Here is an 18,651-nt window from a genome sequence, read left to right as displayed (position 1 = left end):
AGGATTTAAATGTTTTATAATGATTGTTTATTAGCATCCCTGGTCCCTGAATCTTCACCTGGTGATGTTCAGGATCTGCAGCTGGCTCTGGAGAAGGCTCGATCAGCCCTGCAGGAGAGAGAGGAACAGCTGAGAGACGGCGAGCAGGAGAGACAGAGGCAGGACGAGGAGACAGAGAGGACCGTCAGAGAGCTGAGGACGTCCCTGCTGACCAAAGAGCAGCTGATAGAGGTCAGACACACCCCAACTGTGTTCAGTCAACATCTGCTCCCATGCTTTTACATGAACCTGCACCAACACCCGCAGGCTTCATGCAGAGGACACATCACAGGAATGCACACTGCAGATACTTTGCATGCTGCACATACCAGACAGAAACCCCCACAGCTCAATGTGTAAGTGTGACAAGCTGCAGTTCCTCTTTCAACCACTAGGTGCTCTCAGAAAACTCAACTCCTTCCAGATTTGTTCCAGAGGAATTTAGAGTCTCTGCAGATGGTTTCACTTCCTCTAATGAGGTCATTTTTTAGGTTATTATTGCATTAAATAGGTCGAACAGTTTGGAGGCGTGTTGACTTGATTGACAGCTGGAACAGCCTACCACACTCCACCCAGACGCCACTTTTTACCACATTTCAGGCCCCACATGTTCTTAGTCAATGACGCAGTCAGTTAGTCATCCATGAACTGATAAACTTTATAAAAACTTGAAAAATTGCCCCTTGAAGAAGTGAAGGCTGGTGACAGAGCCAACACACACACACACACACACACACACACACACACACACACACACACACACACTGATGTGCACTCACTGTATGTGTAGGACTGTGAGCTGCTGGAGGATCCAAAGGAGAAGAGAGACTCTCTGCTTCAGAAACTCCGCCAGCGAATCAAAGAGAGAGACCGAGCTCTGGAGGTAAACAACACACACACACACACACACGCACACGCACACACACACACACACACCAAGGTTCATCCAGTGCATCCTGTGAGCTGCAGGCTGCTGTCTGACTTGTCTTGACACTTTTTCCATCCGACCCGCAGCGAGCAGTGGACGAGAAGTTCCGCTGCGTGGAGGAGAAAGACGAGGAGACCCGTGGGCTTCGGCTGCTGCTCAGAGAGAAGGAACGAGACCTGGAGAGGCAGCGCTGCGTCCTGGCCAACAACGAGGAGACCATCACTGTAAGAGCACACGAATCACACGCCTCCTCCCGCTCACCGCCACACCTCCTCCTCATCGATGGTCACCTGTGTGTGTGTGTGTGTGTCTGTGTGTGTGTCAGAGCCTGGAGGTGCTGGCCCGTGGTAAAGCTTTGGAGCTGGAGCAGGTGTGTGACGCCTGGAGGAACGTCCAGCAGCAGCAGCAGGAGAGTGAAGGCAGACAGAGCCGCAGCCTAAGAGAGAGAGACGCCATCATCAGCCAGCTGCAGGCGGCGCTGCAGGCTTGCACGCAGGAAGCCCAGGTACACACAGGAAGTGCCCGAAAGGAAAAGGATGTACTGAAACAGTCATATTACAGTCAGTACAGGTGGTCGTCTTACTGACGTCACTGTTGTGGATTCATAGTTCTTCTCTTGGCTGTAGGACCTGCGCTGCTCCCTGCTGGCTCAGATCCAATCAGCTCCCGGCGACGTTCTGGAGGAGTTGAAGGTCCGCCTCCAGCTCAAAGACCGCCTCTTCCAGGAGGTGCTGTCCGACCGGACGCACCAGGCCCAGGAGCATCAGGAGCAGGTCCAGGATCTGCTCAGAACCATCAGCTCCAGGGACCAGTACATTCAGGTAGAGCAGAGGAGCTCAGGAGAAGCTCTTAGGTCCAGTATGAAGGCATAGATGGAAAAAATGACGACAATCTCCCCGCAGGACTCTGCGAGCCGGCTCGGCGAGGTGATGACCGAGCAGACAGCGAGGCTCCAGGAGCTCCGCAGACAGCTGAGCTCAGGTGTCGGGTCCAGGTCTGACTCCGTACCGGACTTGGTCGTGGAGCTGCAGGCCGTGCAGGAGGAGCTGCGTCTGGCTCTGAGGAGGGAGAGAGAGAGCCAGGAGCTGAGCAGGAGTCAGGCTACCAGAGTGGACTCCCTCACCAGGACACTGCATGTGAAGGAGGAGATCATCAGGGTCAGTGAGAGGGAGGGAGAGTTTTACCCACATCCAAAAAACATCCACCAAAACATGTACCACAATGTGTGTGTGTGTGTGTGTGTGCAGGACTTCCAGAGGCAGATGGTGGAGCCCTCTGGTCTCCCGCTGGTGGAGCGGCTGACCCAGGAGGTTCAGGAGCTGAGGGAGAGCCTGGTCCAGCAGGACGGTCCACCGGCCAGGGGCCCCATCCTGGGCCGTGACCGGCCCAACAGCAGGCAGCCAGAGTTTGGAGGTGGGCATCAGAGAAGCATGGGACAGTATCTGTAACAGCACCTCCCCCAGCAGCAGGGAGCCATGCCTGTGGTGTGGAGTTCAGAGTGGAGCGTCCAGCGGTGGTGGTGGTGGTGGTGGTCACACTGATTTAACTTCAACATACTAACACTCAGCCTCTTTGTGTTTGATGGTGACATGATGACGGTCTGCACGCTTCTTAACACCGATGACAGAAAGTCTCGTTCCTGAATGAGACAGTTAATAACACATGTTTAAATCCCTCAACGAGCAGCTTGAAAGCAAAAACCCTCACAGTTCTAAGTTTTAAATCCCAGAATCTTTGCAACAGCTGCTTCGTTTTCAACAGGAGTGCACAGAAAGCAGAACAGTGGAAATAAATCAGAGAAGAAGAAGAATGTTTGGACCACGTCTGTGCCGCAGCGCTTCAGTATTATCCTGACCGTCTGTTGAAAGGCTTAAAGCAGCGGAGTGTGAGGTTCAGGAGGAGATTCAGGAGGATCTGTGGCAGAATAAGACAGAGGTGGAAGAAGTGCTTTCATTAGTGCAGAATCACCTGAAAATAAGAATCATTTAGGATTCGGGGTGTTCAGCTGGTTGCAGTCTGCAGTCTCACCACTAGATGCCGCTAAAAAAAAACAGTAGACGTTTTGTTCTGGGTCATTTTCAGGCTCTTGAGGGTTCAGTACAGACGGAAAGAAGAACCTAAAAAAACAAAATCATGGTGTTTTAGTTCCAAAATACAACAAAACAAAACACATTATACATATAATCATGCATAATTATTATTATTGTTATTATTAAATATACATTAATACTCTTCATGTTAACTCCTCCGGTCATTATTCTGAGTAAAGCCAGTTCAGAAAGTGTTGTTTTATTGTTTGTTTCAGTGCAGGTAAATATGATTTGATCAGTTCATTCATCACTTTTTTTTGTTTTGTATGATACGAAGCATCATTTACTGTTAAAAGGTGTAAATGTTTAGTATTTTTCCATCAGGTCACTTGAGCCAGTGATAATCTAATAACTAATATGTGGGGGGGATGTTTGCCTTTGCATGTTCAGCAGCTTGAATGAGCCTGTGTCTGAATGCTGTAAACTGAACCAACTCACACTTTGTTATTCTGGAAAGTCTGAGCACATTTCCTCTGACGTCATGTGATGATCATTCTGTATACAACAAGTTTGCTTTTGTGATGTTATGAGACTGTGCAATTCAGCAGCCATCACTTCCGTCTCTGTGGTCCAATGTCAATGAATATTATGATAAATGATCGAGTGCCACGCTGGAGCACAGGAGGTGTGAATGTTTTTTTCTTATTATTGATCTGAAGCCACATTCATTTTGTCTCAGACGTTTTATTTAAACATTTTACAACCTGAACATGTAATCGAGTTACTCAGCAAATAAACCTGCAGCACTTTCATCATGCATTTGTGGTTTTAGGAGGTTTTCATGGTTCGTACAGTTGGAACAACTCACTGGTTATTTTATTACTTCCCCGCCTCTATAGTGACATCATCAACACCTACATTCACACACTGAGTCACCAAAAACAAACTTTACACTGTCAAGATGCAGAGGAGCAACGTCACAGCAACGAACTACACAATTATATGCTAACGTACCTCACACCAGACTGAGCATTCAAAAGCTCAGCTCAGTCCTGGTTTTCAGGCGTATTCAGAATTTTCTAAATGATAAATCAAAATTCACAGAGAAATGCTTGACTCATCTCCCTGAAAGTCACATATATATATCAAATATATAGTATAAATACTGTATAAATATATATATATGCAGTGAGAAAACTTGAGAAAACTCAAACTCCCAGACACTGAGGCCTTGACTTCAGCGTCAGCGGTCGTTACGGCCCTGAAGTTCACGTTCACATGAGACCAAATCCAGGTGCTGACGTAATGTAGAGGATTACGTCATTCTAGAAAACGTGTTAATAAGATCCAGACCTGCTTTAGCCTTTAACTCACTCCATCACCAGGACATGATCCTGCTCTGTTTAAACACTTTATACACAGTAAATCCACCCCTCCCATTGGTCCAGGAGTGTCTCTGAATCACCCTGCACATCTTCCGATGTGTGATCGTTGTGTTGATCTTTAACCAAGTAAGTGTAACAACAGAACGATCATCGAATCAGTTTAACTCATGCACAGTGTAAAGTTCAGCGGTGCAGCAGACGTTGAGTTACAAGTGATGATGATGAAGGTGAAGAAGGTCAACGATCATCTGAGCTGGATGAGCAGCTGTTTCAGAGACAGCCAGATGTTTTCTCCGTGTGGACAGTGAGACACTCGGTGGAAGTAAACAGAAACCTGAAGCTCAGTTCTTGAGATGTTTTTTCTCTCTTCTTGCAGAACTGAGCTCGGAGGACGAAGACGAGGCTGACGATGACTTGAACAGCGAGTACACTGAGAGCGTTGATGAAGAGGAGCCCAAACTGAGGGTCCAGTCTGTGGCCAACACCAAGGTCTGACTGTGTTTGATTTGATCTGAATGAACTCGTCCTCCATCATTACAGACCCATGTTACATGACTCACTGCTGCGTGCAGTCTTTACTGTTCATGCAGTATTTTGTTGTGTACTTTTACTGTGTATTAGTGAGCTGCATCTGGTGGAAACTGTTCCCTTATGTGTCTGGTTCTCATTGGATGACTGAGAGAGATTCACCTGTTCTGGACTTTATATTTAGAGTTTATATAAAGCATGCACTGAATAAAGTATATATAAAACAAATCTCAATATTAAAATTCGCTGCTAAACTTAATTTTACTGAATTTTACTTGACCTTGTTTGTATAGACAGTTGCACTTCAGGGGCTTCATTCAGAAACAACTCTGTCTGTCTGAACAGGCTCCTGGAGGTCCAGGAAAGGCTCCGTCCCAGGATCTGTTGTTTGAAGGTCAGGGACTGATGGAGGTCAAACAGCTGGTGGAGCAGAAGAGGGCGGTGGAGAGAGAACTGGGAGAGCTGAAGGCTCAGCTGGAGAAGGCCGGCTTCTCCTCGCTCTCACAGATGAGGTAGGACGATGAGTTCAAGTATAATTGATAAATGAGATTCAGAACAATGTAGGATAACATCAGACTCAACCACTGAATGCACAGAAGCATTTTTTGGCCACTAGAGGGCAGCATGTTATTTGTTACGTCTGTCTTTGTCTGTTTTAAAGGAAAGCTCTGTTCAGCCTGCAAGCTGAGAACGGAGATTTAAAGCATCAGCTGACTGAAGGGCCTGACAGCCAACTGAGTGGAGAACGGCAGGTGTTGGACGGCGAAGAGGAGGATGAGGATGAGGAGGAGCTGGATGTGACCATAGAAGGGGTGGAGGAAGATGAAGAGGAGGAGGAAATCTCCGAGCTGTGGGACGCCTGGGATGGCGAGCTGTCTCTGTGTCAGACCAGCATCCAGACGAGTGATGAGCAGAGGAAGAAGACATCCAGCAGACCCGAGTCACTGCACCCGTTCACCAAATCCTCTCAGGTAGAGCCACAGGTGCTGACCCTGCAAGCTCAGAAACTGGCTGGAAAAATAAAGCCATCCTAAAAGTCTTTACTTCCTTCCCCGTTTGTTATCCAGGTGGGCCCGGACAGCACGCTGTCAGCCGGGCGGCAGCAGGACGCCGTGTCCTCTGTGAAGACAGTTCATCTGCAGCAGAAGAGCAAAGAGCTGCGGGAGAGACTGATGGTGTCCGAAGCCACAGTTCAGGCTCAGGCCGAGCAGCTCAAAGACTACAGGGAGCTGCTGGGTGAGTGAAGCCTCGTCTGAAGGGCTCCATGCTGTCTCACTAATGTGTGAATGCATTTATATCTGCGCTACAAGCAAGAGACAGATTTTCTGATGTTCACGAGGAGAAAAGATGGATTCCAGTGATGTCACCTACAAACAGCCGGCATCAGCGTTTCCTCTTCTTCTGTTTGTCTGCAGCAGAGACAGCAGTTCAGCAGGACAGCAAGCAGATCCAGGTGGACCTGCAGGACCTGGGCTACGAGACCTGCGGCCGCAGTGAGAACGAGGCCGAGAGGGAAGACACGAGCAGCCCGGGTAAGTCTCCAGCAGGTGGACGGCTGGACGGCTCCGCATTTACTTTACACATAGAATTAAAGGAAATGAAGCAGCTTATTATTTGTGTCAGTTATTTAAAACAGCATCAATATCCTGATATCCTGGAGGAACCGGCGCTGCTTTGATGTTGTAGTAGCATGTTAAAAACACCAGAGGGGAGCAAAGAGCAGGACAGCACATAAGCATGTGTATATATTTCACATTTATATTTTCCTTTAAACATGAAGGCAGAAACACACCTTTTTAATTAATATATATACTGTACATGATTTGTTCTTATTTCTTATTATTACTATTATTTCAATAATATGTTTTTATCTCATTATGTTCTTTCTACTCTGCTGTTTTTGTATTAATGGCAGTTTAAAAGCTTGTAACACGGTCGCCTTCATGCAGGATTTCATTATTGAACTGCATTAGTTCACTCAACCTGAATGGATGTGAGAATAAAGCTGCTGACTGAGAGTGAAGTGAAAGGAGCTTTTTTCTTCTGTTTTAATCTGAATCTGATGAATGTTCCCTCACAGAGTTTGATGACCTGGAGATGTGCACTTCTCTGGACTGTGGTTCCCAGTGGTGGCCTGCCAGCAACAGCAGCAGCTCCACCTTCACTAAAACCCCCACCCAGAGCTCCGGTTATGGAGACGAGTCATCCCTCCAGCGCCTCGTCGAGGATCTTCGCTCCCAGCTGTCCCGCTCTCAGGCGGTGATCCGCGGCCTCCAGAGCCGCCTTCGCTCCCTCTCCACCTCCAGCGAGTGCGGACCCTCCACACCTCGCAAGGTCAACTGGTCCTTCCTGCCGTCTCCCTCCCAGAGCGGGGCGGAGGATGACGAGGGCTGGCAGTCGTCCGACGGAGGTCCTCTGGCTTCACCTCGTCACCCGCACTCAGACAAGGGCCTGCAGGAGCTGGTGTCCCGCGTGGACGCGCTGGAGGACCAACTGAGGAAAGGAGGCAAGAAGTCCGTCAGCGAGGACGGAAAGGCTGCCACCTGGCCGGGGTGGGTGACAGCAAACTACATTTTCCTTTGACTTTCCAGTACATGTCAGCCTCTAACTGTGCAGTGATCCATTAATCACTGAGGCATTAAACATCCCATCAGGCTCCTCAGTATCAGTGCATGTTAATCAAGTGTTACCACAGATGTTTTTATGTCAGCTCAGCTGACCTGACAATCAGAGGGGATTAACGAGCACGAGGCTGGGAACAGGCTGTCCCATTTGCCATGTGTGACCAAACAGCAGCTTCAGCGAAGCTTTAACGTAGTTTAGAGGCTGATTCAGGTCTCAGGAGTCTCCCCTTTAAAGTGACCCTGCATGGAGTCCTGCGTGTTTTATATGGAGTCGTAACAAGGGTCCAGATAAATAACACAAACCAGAAATAAATATGAACAGCAACAGTTCATCTGAGGGCTTCAGTTTTGTTTTCATGAATCAGTTCACAGATCAGTTTTCCTACACGTAGCGCTCATCTCCGTGTTTCTCTCTCTGCAGTAAATTCGACACTCTGATCAAGGCTCAGGCCAGAGAGCTGTCTCACCTCCGTCAGCGGCTGAGGGAGGGTCGCGGCGTGTGCAACATCCTCACCCAGCACCTGGGAGACACCACCAAGGCCTTCGAGGAGCTGCTGAGGGCCAACGACATCGACTACTACATGGGCCAGAGCTTCAGGGACCAGCTGGCTCAGAGCGGCGCTCTGGCACAGCGAGTCAGCGCCAAGATCAGCGGACGTGAGTCGTCTGCTTTCATTAATCTCATCACACAGTAATACACAGCCAGCGTATGGAGTCTCACAAGAGACTAATTAACTAACAGGCCGACTGATTCATTTAAAGTGTCATCGAGCCGACAAACAAATGATGTTGGAACCTGAGGAAGTGAATGAAATCAGTGTTTGTTCTCCAACAGGAGATCATCCTGAAGATCCAGATGAGAAGACGGAGCTGCTCGCCATCCGGTCAGTGCTCGTTCCCTCGTCTGTGTGTGTGTGTGTGTGTGCGCGTGCGCGCGCCGCGTCTCTGTTTGAACGTCTGGTGTCGTAACAGCAGGCTCGATGTTGGTCGATGTTGGAAAGTATTGGTGTGTGACGCTCGGGCTGGTGTTCGTTCCTCGGGGCAGATAATCAGCCGCTCACTCAATGATGACTGATGATCTCGCTGGATAATTAACGGCAGAACTAATTGGTTCATTAACGAGGCAGGAAAAGTGTTGGTGGGCTGGACGCCGCGCTTCCTGCAACACGACATCTGGTTACGTGGCAGCAAAGTGGAAAGAGTAGAATCGAACACTGTTTTAACCACCACATATTATCAGAAAGGACGTTTCACACCACAGATTTCAGGCCTACCTGCTGAGAAAACACTCGTCTGTTATCTGAGCTCTGCTCCTCATGAGGTTTCTTTACTCGTCTTTTCTCGAACACACCACGTCAGCTCGTATTTCCTGCTGCTCGCTGCAGCTCGCTGGACGTCTCATCGGGCCCTTCAGCAACTTGTTAAATCAGTGAAGCCGCTCTGACGTCACTGCATTACAAAACCCCAAAGTCCTCTGATGTCACACCCCCGCAGGGCACAGCCATGGTCGGGCAACCCTCTACCAAGCCATACAACTCATTAATTTTTGCCACGACCGGCAGGGCGCAGCTGACGTCCGAGCGAGGACCTTAACTGTCTGGTCGATTGGTCGGCTAATTAGGCAGACGGAGAGAAAGAGAAAGAGGGAGATGATGAGGGGACAAAAGAAGAGAAGAACAAAAGGGCAGAACAAATGAGATCAGGACAAACTCGGTTATACAAGAGGGACTAAAAAGTTCTGCTGAACATTTCTCTGCTTATCACAGATTTGCTGTAATTGTGTTGCTTTAACGGCGGTGAAGCTAATGTGAAGCCATTAAAACTACACTAATCAATATTTCATACTGTTAATAAAATATGTGTAATGTGAAAGATGTTGCTCATCGTGACAAACCCACCAGCTGTGCAGTTTTAGCCTCTTTTAGCTCCTGGTTTTGGTTCTGTGGGACGTTTACTGTCTGGTTCAGTCTCAGTTTTTTCTGATAAACTTTGCCGCCTGCTCAGCAGCAAACAGCAGACAGACACAGTTAGAGACAAACTGGTGGAGCATGTAGCAGCTGAAGAGCCAGACGTTTCCCTCAGGAGGAGACCAAAAACAGAGCTAAGAGAGAGGGAACACTGGGCTTCATCAGGCGACACAAACACGACACGGTGGGAGGTCATTTGTGTCTCTTTAAGATGAATGTACGTACATCAGGCCTGTGGGGATCATATTATCATCAGCCAGATCAAAACCACATCAAGCATTTATATGTAAATAACATAACATAAATAAAACCAGAATCAGTCATTAACAAACTGTGTTTCCTGACAGCAGTTTCCTGAAGTGTACCAGAGTCCAGGTATTAATCTCTTTATCCAATCACGTGTTCACAAAGTGGTGAACCTCGCTCCATCCTCGCTGTGAACCACTGAGCCTTTCAATCATGATACTCTCACCTGTTACCAATCAGCTTGTTTACCTGTGGAATGATCCAAACAGGTGTTTTTGGAACGTTCCACATCTTTCCCAGTCTTTAGTTGCTCCTGTCACAACGTGTTTGAAACATGTTGCTGCATCAGATTCAGAATCAGCAGATATTTACAGAAATCAATGAAGCTGATGAGCTCAGACATTGAACAGATTGACTTTAGACTGGTCATCAGGTCGAGGTTGTAGTGTTATGATTTCAGCCTCTGTCCTTCATCACGATCATCAGAAAACACTGATGTGTGAAACGAATGTGTCGCTGGATGAGTTTAGTATTTGGTCACATGACTTTGAGACCGGTCAGATGTCTGACAGCAGACAGGTGAAGGTGTGTCTAAGATGGTAGAAATGCAGAATGTTGTAAAGATTCCTCCACTAACACTTCCTCTAAATAATCCACATTCAGAGGATTGTGCATGAACAGTTCCAGTGGTACTCTGTCGATCAGTATAAACATTAGCTAAACAGCCTATTCAGCGTCTGATTAAAGCTTCTGTTGACCCTGTTTCCTGAGCATTGCAGATGCAGCTCTGCCTCTCTCCGGCAGCATGTGGCCATCTCTTCTGGTTGAGTGATGAATGTCCTGAATGTTCAGTCACTTGTAACTCAACACCTAAATCTGTTTCGTAACACAGCTCTTTGATTTTCATACCTGAGCGAGATGGAAAGAGTCAAACTGCTGCCTGAAAGCTGGATAAAAAAAGATCACAATTTAGAAAGTTGTAACAACAGAGCTGATCAGCAGATACTGTACGAAAGCAGACATGAAGCTCGCCCGCTGCAGCTGGGACAAGCCCCAATAAACAAACAATGCCGTGTGAATAATTAGAGAGTCCTCAGAGAGGCAGAGAGACATAGAGACAGACAGAGAGAGAGAGAGGCCTGCAGTAATCTAACATCGTGTTGTTGCAGCGCAGATGGCCGACCAGATGTGAAGGAGAATTATGGAGTGTTTTCAGCGACAGCTTCCTCATTTAGACCGTCCCGCTGAATGTGAGCGTACGCACAGCGTGTGTGGGGGTTGCAGCCTGTGCATTAGCCTTTGCATTAACTTAACCCACACTAAGACTGGCTGAAACACTGTGTGTTCAAACAGGCAGATGCACTGGCTGTCACGTGGCATGAAAAGATGAAAATAACAACCCTGACTTGTAAAAATCATGTTTTTATACCATTTGTATTTGCTTTGTATCATAGATATTTGAACATAGTATCTGCAGAATGTTTGTTTCCTCTACAATATCTCTCATTGCAATAAATCAAGATTAACATTTTATTGATAGCTACATGGTTCAAGCTAGAGAAAGATGGTGGTCCATGTTTACTTTTCAATATTTCCAAGTGTTCACCAGTGTTTTAATAGACTGAACCAGCACAGGATGTAGGATTTGAAGAGCTATCACGATCGAGCACCTTAATATACCAAAAACCAACCCTGAATTAAAATAAATGATGTCAGTTAACAGAATCCAGGCAGCCATTACATTTTTTAATACATGTATCTATTCATTAGTATTATGAGTAGTGTTAGGAATGAAGATATGTCTTTTAAATTTTAGTTGAGATCCCAAAAACATTAAATCTGCCAGGCTGAAGTTTAGGAAAATGCATTTTGTTTCTAATATTTTCATTTGACAGAATAAAAAGAGCTGGAACAAACTGATAAACAGTGTGTGAAGCCATCAAGAAGGATGGAATACAAACATTTTTCCAACTTTGAAGCTACTTCAGGGGCAATAAAACTGTAAATGTCTGTTAAGGGTTCAGGAGGCGCCTGCCTGTCAATAAGAGCAAATATTTCCCTTGACTGTGGTACAGTTCAGTACAATATATGCAGCACAGTTCATCCGTTATGAGGGTATATGTGTGTGCTGTCTGTCCGTACACAGTGTGAGTGTGATTTCACTGATGGCGTAATGCTGCTGAGGCTTTTGCTGCCTGCGTAGGGCTCCGGGCATGTTGACATGGCCTCTAATCAGGTTAAGTTATTAAGACCTCCAAAGAGAAGGGAAATAGGTCAGGAGCAGCTAAACACAGAGAGAGAGAGCGAGAGAGAGAGAGAGAGACGTACACAGAGAGAGCGAGAGAGCGAAGGAGGGAGGGAAAACGTGAGGGGAAGCAGCAGAGGAATGCAGATCGACAGCGGGAGCATCAGTTTGCTTCAGTGTATCAGAGCAGCACATGATGCTAAACATCCAGCACTGCTCTGATCTCCATTATGTAAGCTTTACTCATCATAAACCTGGATTTTTATCTGTGCACAGAGGATAATGCAGCTTTGACTTAAATGTGTCCACTTTCTTACTTGAGCATCTTGGATCTTCTTCAAGCCGAAACCGGATGTCAGGTTTTCTCCTGAGAATCATCCTGAAGGATCGGCCTCATTTTTGCTTTTTTAACTCCTCTGCAAACCCTGAAAACCAGAAGTTACCGCTGAACCGCATCAGAGGGGAAGTCGGCGTGTTTGTTGCATGAAAACAAACAAACAAGCAGAAGGAGGAGGAAGTGCTGCTTTGTGGACGATCGTTCATTCAGCTTCTGTTTCTCTCTTTCTCTGATGGGCAGTGCAGCGTGAACGCACGAGCCCTCGGGATCCGGACATCCTCTTTCCCTCGCCTCCCTCTTCATGTTGCTCTTTCGTCACTGCATCTCTCCCTCGGGGCTGCTGCTGCCGCGTTAGCTGGTGGGATAGGTTGTGTCCAGAGTTGTTATAGGAAGCTTTCCTTTGAGGCCGCTAGTCAAGACTTCAATGCAGAAAAGACTCATTTCAGGATCAGATGTGGAAGAACAGCAGGAGAATTTAGCAGCATTGTAGACGAAAAGAGGAGAACAGGAGGCCCAAAGTGCAGCTGCATGTGACCTCGGGCAGTTCAGTCATTTCTTGTTCACTACACAGCTAATTATGATAATAATTTTGTATTTCAGCGTTTAAATTCATTTCATGCTTCACCTCATCACACACTGGCGAGGAACAATCTCAAAATCTCTTTTACTGGAGCGGCTCTTCGGATACATTTATCTTGATCTATGCTGGCAGCCGTTCTGCTCTGCTCATCAAACCATCTGACTGATCTGCTTCAGCTGGATCTAAAACATTTGGACGTCATCCTGTTGTTGCAGCAAATGCACAAAGCCTCCAAATCTGCTGTGTGAGAGGACTTGTTCTGGTTTTCTGGCTTCAGTCTGCACCTACCACATGCTCGCCTTTGTATGCTTGCCATCCTGGCGTCTTTAGAATCTGAGTTGGGATCTATTTGGGTTACCACCTGTGGTCCCAACAGACACGCTCCCAGGGTTAGTGTGTAGGTGTGTGTGTGAAGTGAACCACACAAAATCCATCTCCCTGGGAAGCCCGAATCTAATCGGAGGATTTGCTCTGCTTTTCACCTGGTCGCCCACACGCTCAGTCATCTCTACATCCCTTTATCCCCTGCTCACGCTCTGCCTGTCCGCTGTACCTGCTGTCGCACACGCTCCGGGGTCAGGACCTCGGCCGCTAAGCTAATGACCTACGCTCGGTTACCTTTGAAGACACGGCTCGGAGGAAAAACCGAGACAGACAAAGTTTGAAACGACCCCGGGGTCTGAGAGAGGAGAAAAATCAGGGGCGAGATGGCGAGTCAGTAGCCCGAGCGGAGAGCCGTCGGCTGGGGAAGAGGAGGGCGCCGAAGGCGGCTGATGGCTCCTTTGTGGAAGGCCATGCTGTCGAAAAGCAGCCCGCTGTACAGAGACTCTCTGTTCTCCTTCTCTCTGTGGGAGTGGAAGGCTCAGGAGAGAGAACTGGTGCTGCTGAAGAAGATCACCGACAGGGAGAGGAGAGCTCTGCTAACTCAACTCGACAAGTAAGACGGGCACCAAAAACAAACCAGAACAAACACGGCTAACCATGCTAGCAGTGTTTTAGATTATAAAACATGCAAAGAAGTGGAAAAGTAAGTGTCATGCCTAGCTTAGCATAGACTGGAGACAAGGAAACAAGGAAACAGTGAGTCTGGCTTTGTCCAAAGTGAACAAATGAACCTCATCACCTCTAAATAAGTTCTATTCATATATTGTATCCTGTCTCTTAAAGCTTCAGACAAACATGAATGTCAAAATACCTATTTCTAGTTTTAGAGGTAGTTACATCGTGGAACTATTTCTTGACAAACAGCAGTGTATCCATCCGCCCAGTGCTTGTGTGCAGTGTCTCCAGAGGTTCAGTCTGTCAGCACAGGCTTTGGTTTGGTCTCAGGAAGCTTCACACGTTCACTGCATGTACTGTTTCCAACACGTAACTCATAACTTTAAAATGCTGGTTTTTACATTTCTGTTTTTGTCTAACTTAAACAAGTTAGGACATGTTAATCAGCCTTCAGAGGTGCTGGTTGTTGTATTTCTGAACTCTGGATAGAGCTAGGCTAGCTGTTTCCCCCTGTTTCCAGTCTTTATGCTAAGCTATGCTAACCACATCCTGACTCCAGCTCCATATTGACCACATCCCTCATGTATCACTCTAAGCATGCTTCCAGTAAAGGTTTAAGGCAGAAGTTTTCCTGGAACATAGCACATAGAGGACTTGGCAGTTAGTCCAACAGCTAGTTAACTCTTAGCTAGACTGTTGTGTTAGCAGCACACTCAGCCTCAGCATGATGGTTAGTTTGGTCAGCAGCAAACTGGTTTCAGAAACAATCACAGAACAGCTCAAATAAACAGTATCTACAGAAAATGTTCCAACAAAGCCACTTAGTAAAAAGATAAAGATGCTTGTTAATATTTACAGATCTGACACAATGACAGATGTAACAGTGTTAGTTAAACTAAACGTTGCCAGTAGCAACTATCAAGACGGCCAACGGAAACTAACTGTCGGTGGCTCAAAACCAAACAAACGACATGAACATGTGAAATAAACGAGACAGAACATGTTAATCAGGGAGGTCTGTATGTGCACATCCAGGCTAGCGGTTTCCCCCTGCTTCCAGTCTTTATGCTAAGCTAGGCTAACCACCAAGTGTATTTTTATTCAGTGACTTTGAAGCTGAAATCATTGTGTGTGTGTGTGTGTGTGTGTGTGTGTGTGTGTGTGTGTGTGTGTGTGTGTGGCTGTCATTAATATAGATGAATGACCTTCACCTCGGCATCTGTGTACATAAACACGTCACTGTTAATTAAGTCCCCTGCAGGGGACACACTGAACACACAGCCTGTGTGTTGATTTGTGAGTGTGTTGTTTGTGTTGTTGCCCCCCCCCACCTTCCTCTGTAAGTCTGCCCCTCCAGGTTTTTCATCCCGACGTTTCATGTCGGTGCAGAAATGTTATTCTTGACAAAGTGTGAGTCTGCAGTTTTACCTGTGTGATGCGATGCAGAGTAATGTGTGTGTAAGTCACTAAGAGGCTTCCCTAAAGCACCATGATGCAGTCAGCAAAGCCTCTATGGGACAGTCCAGATCAGCAGGCAGGTGACTCACACACCTGCTACGTCGTTGCTCATTAATGCTCATTATCCTTTGAGTCACAAAGCAACTAATGCAGCTGTTCTCAGATTCTCTCGGTGCAGTGGAAGTTTATTTGGCTCTATAGGTTGTCATGAAGACATACCTGTATCACTTCAAGTGTCTCAGAGAGCCGAGCTCATTTCATCCTGATCAAACTCGGACGGTTCCACTCATTCACTCCTGGAAGCATCCAGAACAAACTCTTTGATTCTTTGAAATCATTCAGATCTGGAATAAAGTAAACTGATTGATAACTAAAACACATATTCATTTGTGTGTGTGTGTTTGTGTGTGTGTGCGTAGGCTCAGTAAGGAGCTGCAGCAGAAGGACAAGGTCATCGAGTCTCTCCGCGCCAAATTAAACCAGCATCATCACCCTCATCGCTCCGACACGCCCTGCAGCAGCCACGCCCTCTCCGACACCACCGACCAATCAGATCGCATCTCCTACGTGTCCGATGACCACGGATCCACGAACGACGACCTGGAGCTCTGTTCTGACGTGGACGCTGCCAGCGAGCTCGGTCAGAAGGAAACAAGGACTTCTACCAGACTCAGCGCAGGTGAGAAGACGACCCATCATCCAGCTTCAGGTGTACGCTGCTGCATGAAATACACACTACCTGAATGATGGCTCCAAGCCCAGTGGTTCCTACTGAAGATTTGATCTTAAAGACCTCACAGTTATATAGTTTCATTTTTAAAAAGGGCTCTGTAATATCTTGAAACTGTAGATTATATCAAATAGTAGAGGAGCACACAGGAGGAAAAAGTGCTTTGGTTGGGGACTATTTTCAGTGGCGGATTAATCCACACACACACCTGTTCAGCTGGTGTCCATCCATCGTGTCCTTTGGTGACAGCAGAATCTTTCCATTTCCAGATTGTCACTCTCACAGCGGCACCATGTCACACCACCCGTCTGTCCCTCCATCCATCACCTCATCCCACAGAGCCCAGTCCTGGCTCAGCTGTCCCAGCATGCAATGCCCCGGCTCGCCACACAAACCCCCAGACATGCAGAGTCAGACAGGTAGGAATGTGTTCAGGTGTGTGTTCCAGGCGGTGAGAACTGTCGTTTATGAGACGTTTTCTGCTGCATTATCATCCCTTCACTCGTCCTCTGAGCGTCAGTCCGCTCTCTCTTTTTCTTCACTGTGTCTCTCTTTCATTCTTGTGCTTTGGATTCTCCTTCTCCTCCCAGCTCCGGCCTCAGGCTTCACCTCAACCCCCTCCCGTCCTCTCCCCTCCTCCACCCAGAGGGTACCTTTGCCCTTCCACCCCCACCCCACAGCCCTGCGAACCCGTTACCAAGGCAACGGGGGCGTGGGTTTCTCCCTGGCCGAGGTGCATCAGGAGCTGCAGATGTTACAGAGGCAGCTGGGAGACAGCGAGCGTGCGTTGGTCTGACTGTATGTGCATGAGTTTGTGTTGAAGGCCGAAACTAACGGTGTGTTTGAAGCTCGGATCCACTGTGCAGCTAACCGTCGCTGACTAAACGTTTTGGGATAAGTGTGAACTTTTATTCTGCACGATGAGACGCTCAGTCAGCGCACAGAAGCAGATTTTCCAGCATGCTAATCGATTTCAGGGCACTTCATTTGTATTTTCATCACATTCACAGTGTGTTAGAAAATGAAGACGATAGAGAAAGACAGAAATAAAAAGAGAAATCTGACATGTTAGAGAACTCTGGGCAGCTTGCCACGAGTCGTGGTGCGTGTTGTACGTGAACACAGCCTGGCGATGCCTCATCATGGCTGAACAGGAAGCAGGAAACACCCTCAGCCTGCTGCAGCCGTCGCGACGGGTCGTCCAGTTTGAGCTGCTCAGAGAAGCTGCTTGACTTCATCGTTTGATTGTAGTCAAAGTCAGTGGTGGAGTCTGAGTGTGATGCTACCACTGGAATAATAATAATAATAAATAAGGATAAAGCATCAAATCACAGCATGAAATGATAAAATAAAGGTCGAAATCGATATCATAGAAGAGGTAGACCTTAGAAGTGTTCAGATTCTTCACACAGTGGCTTTAATGGAAGGAAGCCAGACTGATCCACTGTGTAACCTTTCACCTAATAAGGAACAGAGCAACAGCTGAGTCATTGTTGTCTGTATGTGAAGCAAGCTGCTCAATAAAAACATCCAAAAAGGATTAGGCGTGGAGCAGGCATCACGTAGCTGCCTCGCCATCAGACTGAGCGTCATTGATGCTGCTGCAGGTAGATACACAGGAGGAAACAGGAGATGTTAAATAATCCACATCAGCCCGACTGCCTCCCCCCTCTGTCTTTTCTCTTCCTCCTCCCTTTGCTTTTATCTCTAACCCACTGCACTTTCTTTCTCATTGAATAACTCTTCATCATGTGATGCTTAACGAACCCGGAGCACCCAGCTTGAGAAGGATTTGCTGTGATCTTTAAACACTAATGAGAGCTGGAGGTTTGAGAAACCCCAAACCAGACCGATCTCATTTGGCTGGTGAAGTCGTTCCCTGCGTCAGAAGAAATCCCTTCATCTCTCTTCCAGTCTTTGCTCTCCCCATCCTTTGTGTCTCACTAACACTCTCCCAGTTATTTTATATTTGCTTGTATTTACCTACTTCCTTCGTGTTGCCTTCGGTTCTTCAGGGTTTTCCACTCCCCAGGCCAAACCTCTGCAGGGTCTCCCCTTTGCCCACCAGCAGCCCGACTCCTCGGCCTTCCTGCATCTCTCCTACAATGGATACCAGCCTTCTCCTTTCAGTAGCGCCACCAGCAGCAATCTGGATGCCAGCACAGCCGTGAAAGCTGGGGCCAGTCTGCTGGAGAGCAGTGCATTGTGGGATATGGCCTACGGTACCCGACCAGCGAGACTTGGAGCTGACCTGTCTTCAGGATCCTCGGGGTACCAGTCAGGCACCAGTCACACAGGTAGATGCACAGTCAAATCCCTGACAATGTGTTAGCTTTGGGGCAAAGAAAGAAAATTTGATGCAAAAATCCACATTTTTGAAGCTCCAAAATCTGATAAGTGGACTTCTGAGCTGAGATTCTCTTTGTTCTTCTTGTTCCATTATCCATAATTATTTAGTAATGCAGTGCAAAAGTTTTTAAATTAATATATAATTTGTGCTGCACTACTGAAAAACAGTCATGCAGCTTTGACAAGAATAGCAAAAACATGTTTAC

At 47.1% G+C, this 18,651-nt stretch overlaps 1 protein-coding gene across 4 annotated transcripts in view; it reads left to right on the top strand.

Annotated features, from left to right (window-relative positions):
- Positions 1 to 18,651, top strand: part of LOC121605009 (phosphodiesterase 4D interacting protein) — an 80,136-nt gene that overhangs the window by 54,137 nt on the left and 7,348 nt on the right. For all 4 annotated transcript variants that reach the window (XM_041934721.1, XM_041934722.1, XM_041934720.1 and 1 more), the window contains 18 exons: positions 73 to 231; positions 830 to 922; positions 1,054 to 1,191; positions 1,293 to 1,472; positions 1,594 to 1,788; positions 1,870 to 2,124; positions 2,215 to 2,380; positions 4,759 to 4,871; positions 5,256 to 5,422; positions 5,572 to 5,881; positions 5,978 to 6,146; positions 6,326 to 6,442; positions 6,991 to 7,462; positions 7,956 to 8,191; positions 8,370 to 8,418; positions 15,786 to 16,045; positions 16,366 to 16,515; positions 18,112 to 18,393. In XM_041934721.1, the coding sequence (XP_041790655.1) occupies positions 73 to 231; positions 830 to 922; positions 1,054 to 1,191; positions 1,293 to 1,472; positions 1,594 to 1,788; positions 1,870 to 2,124; positions 2,215 to 2,380; positions 4,759 to 4,871; positions 5,256 to 5,422; positions 5,572 to 5,881; positions 5,978 to 6,146; positions 6,326 to 6,442; positions 6,991 to 7,462; positions 7,956 to 8,191; positions 8,370 to 8,418; positions 15,786 to 16,045; positions 16,366 to 16,515; positions 18,112 to 18,393 (3,511 nt within the window). The remainder of the gene's footprint in view (positions 1 to 72; positions 232 to 829; positions 923 to 1,053; positions 1,192 to 1,292; positions 1,473 to 1,593; positions 1,789 to 1,869; positions 2,125 to 2,214; positions 2,381 to 4,758; positions 4,872 to 5,255; positions 5,423 to 5,571; positions 5,882 to 5,977; positions 6,147 to 6,325; positions 6,443 to 6,990; positions 7,463 to 7,955; positions 8,192 to 8,369; positions 8,419 to 15,785; positions 16,046 to 16,365; positions 16,516 to 18,111; positions 18,394 to 18,651) is intronic.

Source organism: Chelmon rostratus, chromosome 4, assembly GCF_017976325.1.
Source record: "Chelmon rostratus isolate fCheRos1 chromosome 4, fCheRos1.pri, whole genome shotgun sequence".
Lineage (NCBI taxonomy): Eukaryota > Metazoa > Chordata > Actinopteri > Chaetodontiformes > Chaetodontidae > Chelmon > Chelmon rostratus.
This window is presented reverse-complemented; position numbering and strand designations above follow the sequence as displayed.